At 29.9% G+C, this 12915-nt stretch overlaps 1 protein-coding gene across 8 annotated transcripts in view; it reads right to left on the reverse strand.

Moving 5' to 3' along the window:
• Nucleotides 1-12915, reverse strand: part of Vps13 (vacuolar protein sorting 13C) — a 334969-nt gene that overhangs the window by 116114 nt on the left and 205940 nt on the right. For 6 of the 8 annotated variants that reach the window (XM_085815349.1, XM_085815348.1, XM_085815352.1 and 3 more), the window contains one exon: nucleotides 9201-9242. The exons of the other annotated variants lie outside the window; for them this stretch is intronic. In XM_085815349.1, the coding sequence (XP_085671475.1) occupies nucleotides 9201-9242 (42 nt within the window). The remainder of the gene's footprint in view (nucleotides 1-9200; nucleotides 9243-12915) is intronic. 8 annotated transcript variants of the gene reach the window in all.

Here is a 12915-nt window from a genome sequence, read left to right on the forward strand (position 1 = left end):
AATAGTACTTTTCTTATTCATTTCAATTAGAAAAATTCTCAGATATTAGTAGATTTAAATGCATTAATTCTGGGTATCAATAAGTTTGGATAGACTAATAAGAAAATTCGTCCATTAAAAACAAGTTACAGTTAAATTTGACATACTAAAGCATAAAAATACTAAACTGAGAAGCTTTCCTGTACTCCCTTTTATCATTCTATATAAAAGTTTAAAATGCTTCAATAAAAATACCAAGCTTAATAAGTACTACAATAAATTCTTAATGAATCACAAAAAATATTAATATTCTGCAATATAGCCGCCTTGAACACTTTTTAGAATAAGTTACACATTTAGAAAAATTCTTGCTGGAATTTATCAATTTAGGTAGATATATATATATATAAAACCCTTTATTTAAATTTGGTTACTTCTGCCCTTTCTGTCCTAAAAACAGTGATTGCCTATAAATAAAACTCTTTAAACTGCACAATTTCAAAATAATTTGATGTAATATTTTCTTACATAAAGTTAATGATGCAGAAACTTACATAAGATTTCAGCCAATTGAATTTTTTGCTGAAGTATTTTATTATTTCACTTACTTTTTCAATTCTTTAAATACAATTTTCTTTATTTAAGGTACAAGGCATGCAGAAATATATATAAAAATTATAATTTACTTGTTTTGCCTTGCTTTGAAGAGGAGCCAAATTTTCGGGTAATTTATTATAATTAAAATACATTGAAATGGTTTATTGGCTAATTCTGGATACAGAAATGAAAGAATTTCTGTGGAAGAGAGATTTCAAATGATTTCAACGTTCCTCCTCCTGACAAAGTGGCATAAAAGTTGATTGAATTTTTCTTCTATTACGCTCGTTTTTCTTCAAATTTCATCGATTTCTTGAACTGGTGTATTGCTTGCTTGAAGCATTTTGGTTTTAAATTTTTTTTTAAATTCTTTTTGCATTTATAGGATTATTTGAAATTTATTACTTATGAATTTAAGTTTTTGGTCTTTGTGAAAAATTAGTAAATTAGTGCTAAATTTCTTATATATATCGTTGTTTTATATGTAACGTACATGCATACACACTCTGATATATAAATAAATAAAACTGCAGCAATATATATATATATATATATATGAATCTAGTCAGAATGTTCCACGATATCAAGTAGTTACAGCACACCAGCAAAAATTTGTGTAAGCTCTCAACATCATACATTATATGCTACCCATGATACAATTGGGAGATGATATTGATAGTTACATCCAGGAGTTTACTGAAACAATTGCCAATGAAAATGATAAGAATAAGACTGCCAAAAGAAAAGTTAGAAGCAAAGAGCTTGCCAACCTGATCAAGAAAAGAAATGCTGCTAGAAGGCGGTTCTACAGGCCCAGGAACAGACAGGACAATCACCTAAATTCCCTCTCCATAGATGATAACTCACTGTAGGAGAGGTTCCACGATATCTAGGTATACCAAATGCCACAATATAAGTCCCCCCTTAAAGGATCTATCACACTGAAACTGAGAAAGCAGAACTATTAGCTCAGCTTCTGGAAACTCAGTTCTGCACCAACAACATTCATGATACAACAAAAGAAAACCTTGTTAGTAACTTTCACAACTCCATACACTTACATCAATCCAGTTCTACTTTCGGAAGTCTCTTGCTACATTCAAAAGCTTAAGAAAAAGAAGAACCCTGGCCTCGACAAAATCAGTAATGAAATGAATAAGAGGTTCCCAATGAAAATCACCTTCCTGTTTACTAAAATCTGGAACATTGTACTCAAATATTAGCATTACCCAAGGACATGGAAGACTGAAAAAGTTATTCTGATCCTGAAGCATGGCAAACCTCCATCAGGGCCTGATTCTTATAGACTTCTATAAGCTTGTGAATAAGCCCATACTTCCATAAGCTTACTCACATCTCTGAGTCAAGTTATGAAACAGTCCTGCTGGATTAATGAATACCTGAATGACAAAAACATCATCATTCCAAATCAGTTTAGCTTCCAGTGACAAGGAATCAACTATACAGAGTTGTGGAGACAATCTCCGAAGAAATGGCTAATGGAAAAAATCACTGGTGGAATCTTTATTGACACAACCAAGGCTTTCAATAGAGTATGGCTGGATGCCCTCATATTTAAAAATTACACTGTCTGTACTTCCCAGACTACATCATAAACATCACCAACTCTTACCTAATCAATAGATACTTTGTTGTGCACGTAGCTGGAATAAATTCTACACCTCGTCCGATCAAGACCAGTTCCCACAAGGGTCCCTTATGGGTGAACGACATCCCTGCAACACAGGATACGACACTTGCTATGTATGCAGATGACACAAGGATCCTTGTACAAAGTGGGTTTGCAGGTTCAGTCATCCAACGATTATAAAACTACATCCACATATCAGAGACTTGGCTCATTAGATGGAAAATCCAAGCCAATGTTAGCAAGACCCAAGCAATTCTATTCACCAGAAAGCAGAAGTTCAAGAAGAACCTGAACTTTTATGGCATAATTCCCTGTATAATATGATTCAATTCCGTGGGCCAAGCAAGTTCTTTATCTTGGGGTGATCCTCAGTAAGACACTTTCATGGACCTCACACATCACAGCTATTCTACAAAAGTTTCAAGCTCAAAAAGCTCCCCTAATTGCTCAAAACAGAGTTTTATCCATAGATAATAAGTTACTCATTTATAAATCCATTTTGCATCCATTACTCTGTTATGTATGCCCTGTATGTGCTTATTCAAGCAGAAATAATAGAAAGTGGCTTCAAACTGCCCAAAATTGTATGCTCAGACAGATTACCAATTTGCAGTGGTGTGTCAGAAATCAGAGAATCCACTAACAATTAAAGGTCAGTTTGCTTCAAACCCACTATTATAATATTGCCAAAAGGTTTCACGAAAAGCAAAAAAAATCCAGATAATCCTGTTACCAAAACTGCTACGTATGACCCTAATGATTTTGCTAACATCAACAGACTAGTACTAAACAGTACCAACAGCAGTACTAAATCCCTGGATTATGTAACCCCCCGGCAGTAATCTGTTGTTATTATTGGCAAAAATCTGTATGTTATTCTTATATATATATTATTACAATGCATCTTTTATTTACATGTCTGTTTAATAATAACTTCTACATTTGTTTATAAATGTTCTGTACTGTAGTATGTTTCCCTTGGTTTTGCTTCCCTATTAATGGATTCGAGGTACCATCATTTTTCACACTTACTAAATTATCTTGTTGTGCTACTAACATATTTATTACAGGCCATGTCACCAGCTCGACAGCTCTGTGTCTTTGATTCGTATAACACAAACAATATTTGGCTTATTATAACTCTCAAAATATTACAAATAATTACTTAAAATTTTTTAATGTTAATATCAGTTTAAAAATCATTTAAAAAATTTTAATATCAGCTTATAGATTACTTCATGGAAAACTATTTGCAATGTTACAAAATATTCTACATGCAGTAAGACTTTTAGCACAGGTACTCGGGTGCTCAGACACTATTTCACTTTTAGGCAATATATATACATACATACAATATGATTAAAAAATAGGGTGACCTTTAAGTAAGAAGAATTATAGTAAGATAATGTTATTATTTCCCTCTCAGAATATTCCCCTTTGCTTTAAACATAATTATCTCATTGTTCTTAACTCTTTCTGCAGCCATTCTTTAAATGCCACTTATGAAGTTTCCTTTCATAAGTGGCTTTAGTTATGTAGCTACTTCAATATCTATAATGAATCAAATGCTTAATCTTTTGTGATCAGTTCAACATTACAAAAGAGCCACAGTTACATGATGCCAAAGTCAGAGAACAAAGTGGGTGAAGAAACACTGTAATGGCTTTATTTAATAAAACTGTCATATCAGTAGCAAAAGGTAACACAGAATATTATTGTGATGCAGGGGAAATACGTTTGCCCAATTTTCAAACCATTTTCAGCATACAATATTTCTTAAAGCTCTAATAAGTTCTTATAATAATCATCATAGTGTTCTTGAACCCACATAACTTTATCAAAAAAAACACAACCTTTATCATTCTGATGTTAGATCTTGATTTACATATATATATATGTATAAAAACAATTGCTGTCTTTTTAAAGCCAATCACTGAAGCATTGTACGCAACTTTCAGTCACAGCAACATTACCATTAACTAATTTTTAATTACTGCACTTTTTTACTGATTTTTGTAGCTTGAAACAACATTGCATTATTTTTTATCCATGATTATGTCATACTTTAAAACACATCTATTCATGGTTATGTCAAATTTTAACTGAACTTTACACTTCATGTTTTCAAAATAGTATAATCACATTTACATTCTTATTACTTATTCTTTAGGCGTTATAAATCTTGCTGATACAAAAAAATAAAAAACTTGAATTTAAATGTATTTTTTTAAATTTTTTATCTAAAAAGCACTAAAATACAATGGATTGACGTTATTAAAAATATGGAAAATATTAAACATAATAAATAAATAAAAGATAACCAATGCATTAATTAAAGAAGTTTCCAAATTAAATAACTTTAATGAGGAATACTGACTAAAATTGAAAAAATAAAACATATTTCAGATTTTAAATTGCTTTGAAATCACATATATGATTTAACAGATAATGAAAGCAACATCAAAAAAGCAAGAGCACAGTTAATTAGAAGCATTTCATTTTTAAAATATTAAATATATGTTAAACAATGTTATAATTTAATATGCATACAATTAAACACCACAATTTTTCTAAATGAAATCAGAAAATATTTAAATAAAAATTAACCATATTACTTAACTCCTCAGTATAATGATTAGGTTATGCAATTGATATACTAATAAATTAACAGCTTAAATTATAATGATGATATCAAAATTGACAGAACATTTATTTTTTAACATAAGCAATTTGTTAACCAAACATGTGCACATGCATACAGGCATTAAACATACACATACATACAGCTAAACCTTGTTATCAAATTATGTACAGTAAGTAATAAGTCATTCTGCTTATTATGTCAGATTTATTTGGTCTTGACCAATTTCTATTTCTTTTCCCATTAATATATTTTGGTTATCAAGTCACTTCTAAGATACTGATTCAAACCACATATATTCCAGTGTAAACAAAAACAAACAAGTTTCTCTTTTTTTCTAATCTCCCCCCCCCCTCCAAATTGCAACAATATTTCTCTCTCTTAAAAAACCCAGCAATCATCATTAAATCAAAAAAAAAAAAAAAATGTATCATTAGTTATTATCAAGGAGGTAAACAAATATAATTTATCCATTAGAAGATAGATATGTAAGATTTCCACATTACATTGCTGATTTAAGGGAAAAATTTAATGATGATGGAACTTCTAAATGTGAAAATTCCTCAGAAAGCACCAACCAAAAAGGACATTTAGAAGAATTTTGAAGTTGTTAGAAAGTACACACAGTCTATTGAGAAAACAGCATAAGAAGATTTGAATAGTTTTCAGAAACACAAATTTTGAATGCAGAACTAACAACTGTTATTTCAGAAATCAAATACCCATTTCAAGATATTTTCCTTTGAAATTCAGATAAATGATTTATAATATATTTTAAAACTTACTGATTTTGAACTTACTTATTCAGAATTTTCTTTTATTTCATTATCTGACTAATTTGTGTCACAAAAAGCGTATTTTTACAATTCCATGTAATAGTTTCTTCCATCTAGCATGCATTGTTTTTCCTGGTTTAAAGTTAAACTCTTAATGAGATTTACAATGTATGGCAGAAGAATAAGTTAGGCTGTAACTAACAAACTCTATACTGGCAAATGTATGAAGCAATAAAAGCATTGTGTATAATTTTGATTGCCTGCTAGTACAAAAGTGAACTCCTAAGGGTTCATCTACAGTAATCTGTCTAGAAATATCATTTTACAGAAATGGTGTACTAAAAGTTGGAATAATATTGCATAATCAAAGTCTATATTGAAAAATTCAAAAACACAAAAAATTATCCTCAGAATTTTTTTGCTCTTTACAGAAAAGGAATCCATATGAGTAATGCCATCCTTGAAATTGACAGTTTATATATGATTCACACCAATTTGAAAATCTTACTCCCCCCAATTTTACAGTTCACTTTTATTTAGCCTTTATTACATTGTTTCGATTTGTTTCTCTATTATTCTGGAAGTTCAAAAGAGTTGTTGCAGCAATGACAAAGATACACCTAGAAATGTGCAAATAGTCATAGACTGGTTTGTCAGTTCAATTCATATCTTTTGCAGAAAAGGGCAAAGCAAACAGATCTGTTGCTATAAAACAAATTCCAAAAAGTTATCCAAAATAATTAACATGTAATGTAGTATGAATCACTTTCACTTTAAATACCACTGATGATTCCACCAAAAGGTAAAATTTCCTCAGTAAGTAATAAGAATAAAACAGACCTGTTGCTACACTTAGATATAATATGTATATCTAAGTGTAGCAACAGGTCTGTATTATAAATACTTTTTATTAATCAGAAAATCACTACAAATATTTACAATTTTCAATAGGGCAAATTATAAATTAAATATATTCTAAATTATATATCAATTATATATTGCAAAAATCAAAAGAGAATTATAATGGGTGTTCAAATAAAAAGGTATGAAATGTCAACAACAACCGCTTGAAATTTGAATATGCCACTTTGGCATGGCCACTTCGACAACTGAGGAACAGCAAGATGTTATCAGATTTTTTACTGTGGAAGGGATTAAACTGGCCAATATTCATCAACAAGTGGTGGCTGTATACAGAGCAGACTATGGGTCCGACAAGTCAGTGAGAAAGTAGAATGAGAAAGTCCTGCTCTGAATACAGCCAACAATCCGACGCAGAACATCAGTCATTAAATTTTGCATTGTGAATGCCAAGATCATCACTGCACTGCCACATCAATTGGATGGAACACACAACTGCCTGCTTCATTCCGATGTGATGTGTGGATACTTGTGCATGCGCACAACCATGTAGGATACTGCATTTGCCTCCTTAGATGTCTCACTACGTTATGCCAAAGTGGCATATTCAAATTTAAACCGGTTTGGTTGTTGCAATGTTTCATACTTTTTCATTTGAACACCCTTTATAGGTTACTAAGATGTCCATTTAATGCTTTAAATGCTGAACTAATTATCCAATAAGTACCTAAATAATTTTATGCATTTAAAACAAAATGCAATGAAATAACAAAGATTGTTATAAAATCTAATTTAAATTATTCATCAGTTCAAAGTATGTGAAAGGAGAGTTAAATTTCTAAAACAAAGAATGAACAACTACTCATACTGTAGAAAACAGCAAGTGACTGGCAGAATTGTTATTAAATGTCGGGTAGGCTAAATAGAAAAAGTTTACAGTAACTCTTCATTCATATTTTTTAAGGGACAATTTTTGTTACTGGTTACAATAACTGGTTAATATAAAATAAAAAAATTTAACTTTTATTATAATTAATATTATCTATGTTGAACTATTATTAACTTTTAAAATCAGCTTTTTATTATTTGATGACATTAATGATATTTATTTATTTTAGTTTTTTTCACATTCCTTGATCATTTTTCATTTCTATGATTTTTCTAGGATTTTCCATAAGAGGTGGAACTTGAATAAAATTTTTTATTCCATTATGGTTAGACTGACTGACTACCACAACTTCACTCTAGGTTAATTGACTACAGCAGCTTGAGGGCTATAGGGAGGAATGACTTTGTAAAGGGCTTTCTACGAGAAGCCGGCTTGTATCTCTGTTATACATGTAGAAAACTATGAAAACTTTCATGTAGGCAGGATCATCGAATAGGATTTGAGCCCAGGTGGAACTATCAGTGTTTAGCAACTTCACTGCTCAGTTGCTGGTGGGCTCTATTCCATTATGGAAGGCATTTGTTTTGCAAAACTAAAATTGTTGCAGAATGAAAACTACTTTATTTATTTGATGTCTTAAACTAGAAGCATGAACTTACAATCATTTATTAAAAAAACATTTAAGCATGCATTATTTTTAAAAGACCCTGCATTAATCTAAATATGAAGGAACAGACTGCCCTTTAATTAGCAACATAATCAACATATACAAATTACATGTATAACCTATAAAAAGCTTTAATTGCTCTTCATAATTTTCCCCACTGCACTGCTAATGTTTATCCATTTTCAAATAAAGCTGTGTATTGTATCCATCAATGCCAGCCTTTTTGATGACAAGATTCCAGAATTTTGAAAATACTCTACAGCATGCTGTTATATATTGAAGGCAGGTCCCAAATGTTAATAATTTTTTCAGAATGTGATGGAAAACAGATAAACAGCAATATTATTCCCTATAAAAATCCTATCATAAAATTGAGAATTTATCGGTTTACATAAAACTGAAGTAAAGAGATTTTATGATTGTGCTCATTAATAATGTCACCTCACTCATTATCGGCACTAAATCACACTGTTTGGTAAAGGGTTTTTTTTTTTTTTTTTTTTTTTTTTTTTTGTGTGTGTGTGTGTGTGTTTTTTGAATGATAATTCTAATGCTAAATTTATCGTCCCTCCCTTCTTCCCCCCCCCCAAAAAAAAAGGAAAAGAGGAAAAAAAGAAAAAGGGAAAAAAATAATAATTAGAGCACTAAGGTATCATAAGCACTAAGAGTCAAGTAAGAAATTTACATCCATAAGGTCATTGATTTGACTCTAGCTCAACTGATCACTTACGCTTCTTCGATGGCTCAGCCACACATAGGTAAAAACTCTTCCACTGAACTGCATAAATTAAATTTACTTACAACTGCATCAATCTACCAGTTGATTAAAAAAAATAAAATAGCATAAATTTTTGAATTAATGAGAGATGCATAATTAACTGTGCTCTTCATCATTAGTATGCAGATGGAAAAGATTAAATTCAGCAGAAATGTGTTGAAAAAGCAGAGTGCTAATTAAATGTACCAAAAAAAAAAAAAAAAAAAAAAAAAGGCAACCTCACACAAGGAAAAAAATCCCCTTCCACAAACCAACCAACCAAACAAACAAACAAAAAAAAAAAAAAAAAAAAAAAAAAAAAGAAGAAGAAGAGGTGAAAAAAAAATAAAGCTCATGCAAAGGTCAAAATTTTGAAAGTCACCTTGCGATTCTTGCCCTCAAATTTCTCGAACTTCTTTGAACGCTGTGCAGAGAGAGAAACAAGGTAACTTAATGCTGTAAATATTAAAAATCAGTGTTTTCCCAAATATCATAGTTATTACATCAATAGAGAAACTATACCCAAATACTAGTAAAAATCTCATAAAATTTGCGACTGATTTAAACAGTTATACCTGAACTGCTTTAGAGAAAATTTACAGATATCAGCCACTTCTACCAACTCAGTTAATATTTTACATAATTCTTACTCATTAGATCACTCTAAAATCATTACTAAATTAAACTATTAATTTAGGCAGATAATATAAATAATGAGTAGCAAAAACTAAACAAGTAATTGACAAAGCACATATTTCTTTTAAGCATATACAGGAAGTGGGGCATAAACCTTACTTTTTTAACTGAAAATAATGCACTGAGTCACTTTTAATTTTGCTACTATTCCTATAAAATAAGTCTATAAAATAAAAACTTTAATTAAAAAAATTTCAGCAACATACAATTGAAAGCATTAATTTCATCCCATGAAATAAAGAAAATATTTTTTAACTGTATGTTACATGGGTGAGGAAAAGCAAAATTTTTAAAAATTTAAAAATAAAAAAATAAGACAAAAGACTTATCATGGACTATTAAAACAGCACAGCTACAGAAGTACAATTAAAGCAAATTTTTCACTTTCATGTGAATCTATGATTTTTATTATATACACACAGTTTTCACACAATATCACAATAACTGATATATACATATTTCAGTATGTATATATTCAATAACTGATACATACATATTTTAAGTATGCAGTTAACAACTTAAAGATACACAACTGCATACATAAAATATTCACTTCTAAAAGTGATGATACATATAGAATTGTATTAAAATAAATATATTACAATAAACTTCATGAGAAAAAGGGCCATAGATTAGATGATAAGTTTGGTTTCATAAACCCCTTCTTAAAAACGTATTTATTTAAATATCTACATTTAGGAGAGAGATCAGTTCCAAAAAGGAAAATAAGATGCATCTTGGAAAATAGCTTTATCTAAATTATTTCATATTTTAGTTTCAGCATGAGAAGACTGTTTTGAAGTATTAGATCTATATATTTCATTGCTTTCAATATTGTACCTAGAAACCTTTAACAGAAGTTATTATTACATATAGAAATGTAACTAAATCATACTAGAAAATTATCTAATTGAAATGGATGCAGTAACACTGGTGATAAGATATTAAGATGTGGTTTACTTATCCATACAGAATAGCAAAGTGATAGGCTAATTCATTGTTAACTTACCCATCTATTATGTGCATTAGAAAGGTTGTGCTATTACACCTTAAAACTTCAATGCTAAGTAAGTGTAACTCTTAACCATGTAGAGTACTTATATGGTCCACATCCATGATTTTTGCAAAAATAATTCAAGAACACTTTTGAGCAATATGAGTGAAGATCTCCTAAGAGAGTAGTTTTTGAAAACCTTTGACCTATGTGATTTTTCAATTTATGTAAATTTTTTGAAACCTATGTGAGTATGATAGAGTTCTCAGTGACTATTTCATTTGAATTCATTGAAAAGAAAGGGGAAAACATTCCTGAGCAGAGTGGATGTAAAGTAAGTTCTAGGAAAATTACTATATAACTGCATAATCCATATGCACATGAATATGACACACAATGCATTAAAAAAGCAAGTAATCATATCATCTCCATGGTGTACAATATCTTGAACAAGAAGATCCTGAAAAGCACTGATTACTAATAAACAATGCATTTTGTTTTAGGTGCTGATAAATTTACAGCTTTATTACAATGATTGGCCACATAATTCTTATGAAACAGGGAACACTATCTTTCTTTTATCTTTTCTACATTACTCTTTTTTTTTTTTTTTTTTTTTTTTTTTTTTTAAGATGTAGCACAATATCAATAAGCAGCCCATCAATCTCATTACAGGATGCAGTATTTAAAATTACTCATTTTCAAATACGATAATGTGTTTATTCTGCACTGTAATAAATACAGCTCGCATAGTTACATTAATGTCAGCGCCTTGAATTCATAAAATAGGTCTCATTTCTTCAACATAATGTCTTGCAGATGTTCATGAGATAAGGCATTGCTGCCATCTTTTAGAAACACTTGCCACGAAGTGATGTAGAATGTCCTGTGTAATATTCAATCTCTTGATATTCTTCATTTTTATAATTACTGATGTCAGAAGATGAGCAAGAATTTGAGAAGTTATATTCCAATAATACTATTGTCACGCTATTGAAAAAAGGTCTCTTGAATTTTTAGGACAATTTTTCTTTTGGTTTGGTAACATTCAGTGGCTTTCCTTCAGTTCTACAAACCTTTCTAGAATACACCTTTTTGAAAGCTACAATTTTCATTCACAATCTGCCTGACATAAACAGGATTTAAAATGCTATTTGTCAAGAGACAGCAAATGTTGCTACACACACACTCTGCATTACGTCATAGCAAGTGAACTAGCTAAATGGCAGCAATGTCTTGTCAAGATGCTATACTGAAGTGAGATCCATTTCTTAAATCTAGGACATTGATTTACCTAACCTACTAAGCTTTATTTATTCAGCTGTATGCAATAAATAAGTACTTGAGCTGTATATAATAAATAAATAATCTTGCTTTGAAAATAAGTAAAGTTAAATGTCACACCCTGTACTTTAAAAGATCATTTACTCTTTTGCTGCATACAATGGAAATACTATTCTCACAGACTTCAATTCATTTGGCTTATCTTCAAAACTGACAAGAATCAAGCAAATATTCCACTTTTTTCTTTACCAGAGTCCAATCTATCATCTTCTAAACTATAGCACTCCTTCCAAAATACATTGCATGAGTGTATATGTAAGCATATAGGTGTGTATGTGTGTGCAAGTACACATGCACATATATACAGTCAACAACTCAGAACTGACCCCACTCATGGAGTACAGAACTAAAAATGGTGGTAGTTTTAAATTGTTTACTCTATATAATGTACACAAATGTAATGAAGATTAAATATGTTTTAGTACTAATATTTTATTTAAATACATCTTGCATTTCATTGAAGACTTTTCTGTAAAATGAAAACATGATATTAACACTGTAAAGAAATATCGATATAAAATTTTGATGGAAATACTATATGCATATCTAGTGCTCCACATAAACTATACTTGAAGGAATCTCCTTTTAATTTCCAGAAAGCTCTTTCTATAATTTTCCCTTTATTTAAATGATAACAGACTCAATAATTTTTCCCATGCCAAATATATAACAGCACATAAACCATTTAAAAAAAGTTAGTTAAAAAAAAGCACTACTTAAATTTGAGATTTTATTTTTATCAAAGTGCCAATTAGTTCACAAAAGACAAAATAAAATTTCAGATATATAGGAAAGAAATAGAATAATTAACAAATAACTTTTTCATTAAATGCTTATGAAATTTACCCATAAAGCAAGTCCTTGACAATACATAAAACCAAGACAGTATTTAGATTCAAGTCGAAAATTTTTGATAAATTACTTTACTTTAAATAACAAATGATATAACTAACTTATAAAAGAATCTTAGTCTTTATGAAAGAAACCTGTAATAAAGAAAACAAATATAACAAAAGGAAGGAAAAAAAAAAAAAAACAGAACGAGTGGGGGGGGGAAGATTTA

This window comes from Stegodyphus dumicola, chromosome 4 (genome assembly GCF_044657685.1).
Source record: "Stegodyphus dumicola isolate Sdum_Otavi_A_Nest chromosome 4, ASM4465768v1".
Classification (NCBI taxonomy): Eukaryota; Metazoa; Arthropoda; class Arachnida; order Araneae; family Eresidae; genus Stegodyphus; species Stegodyphus dumicola.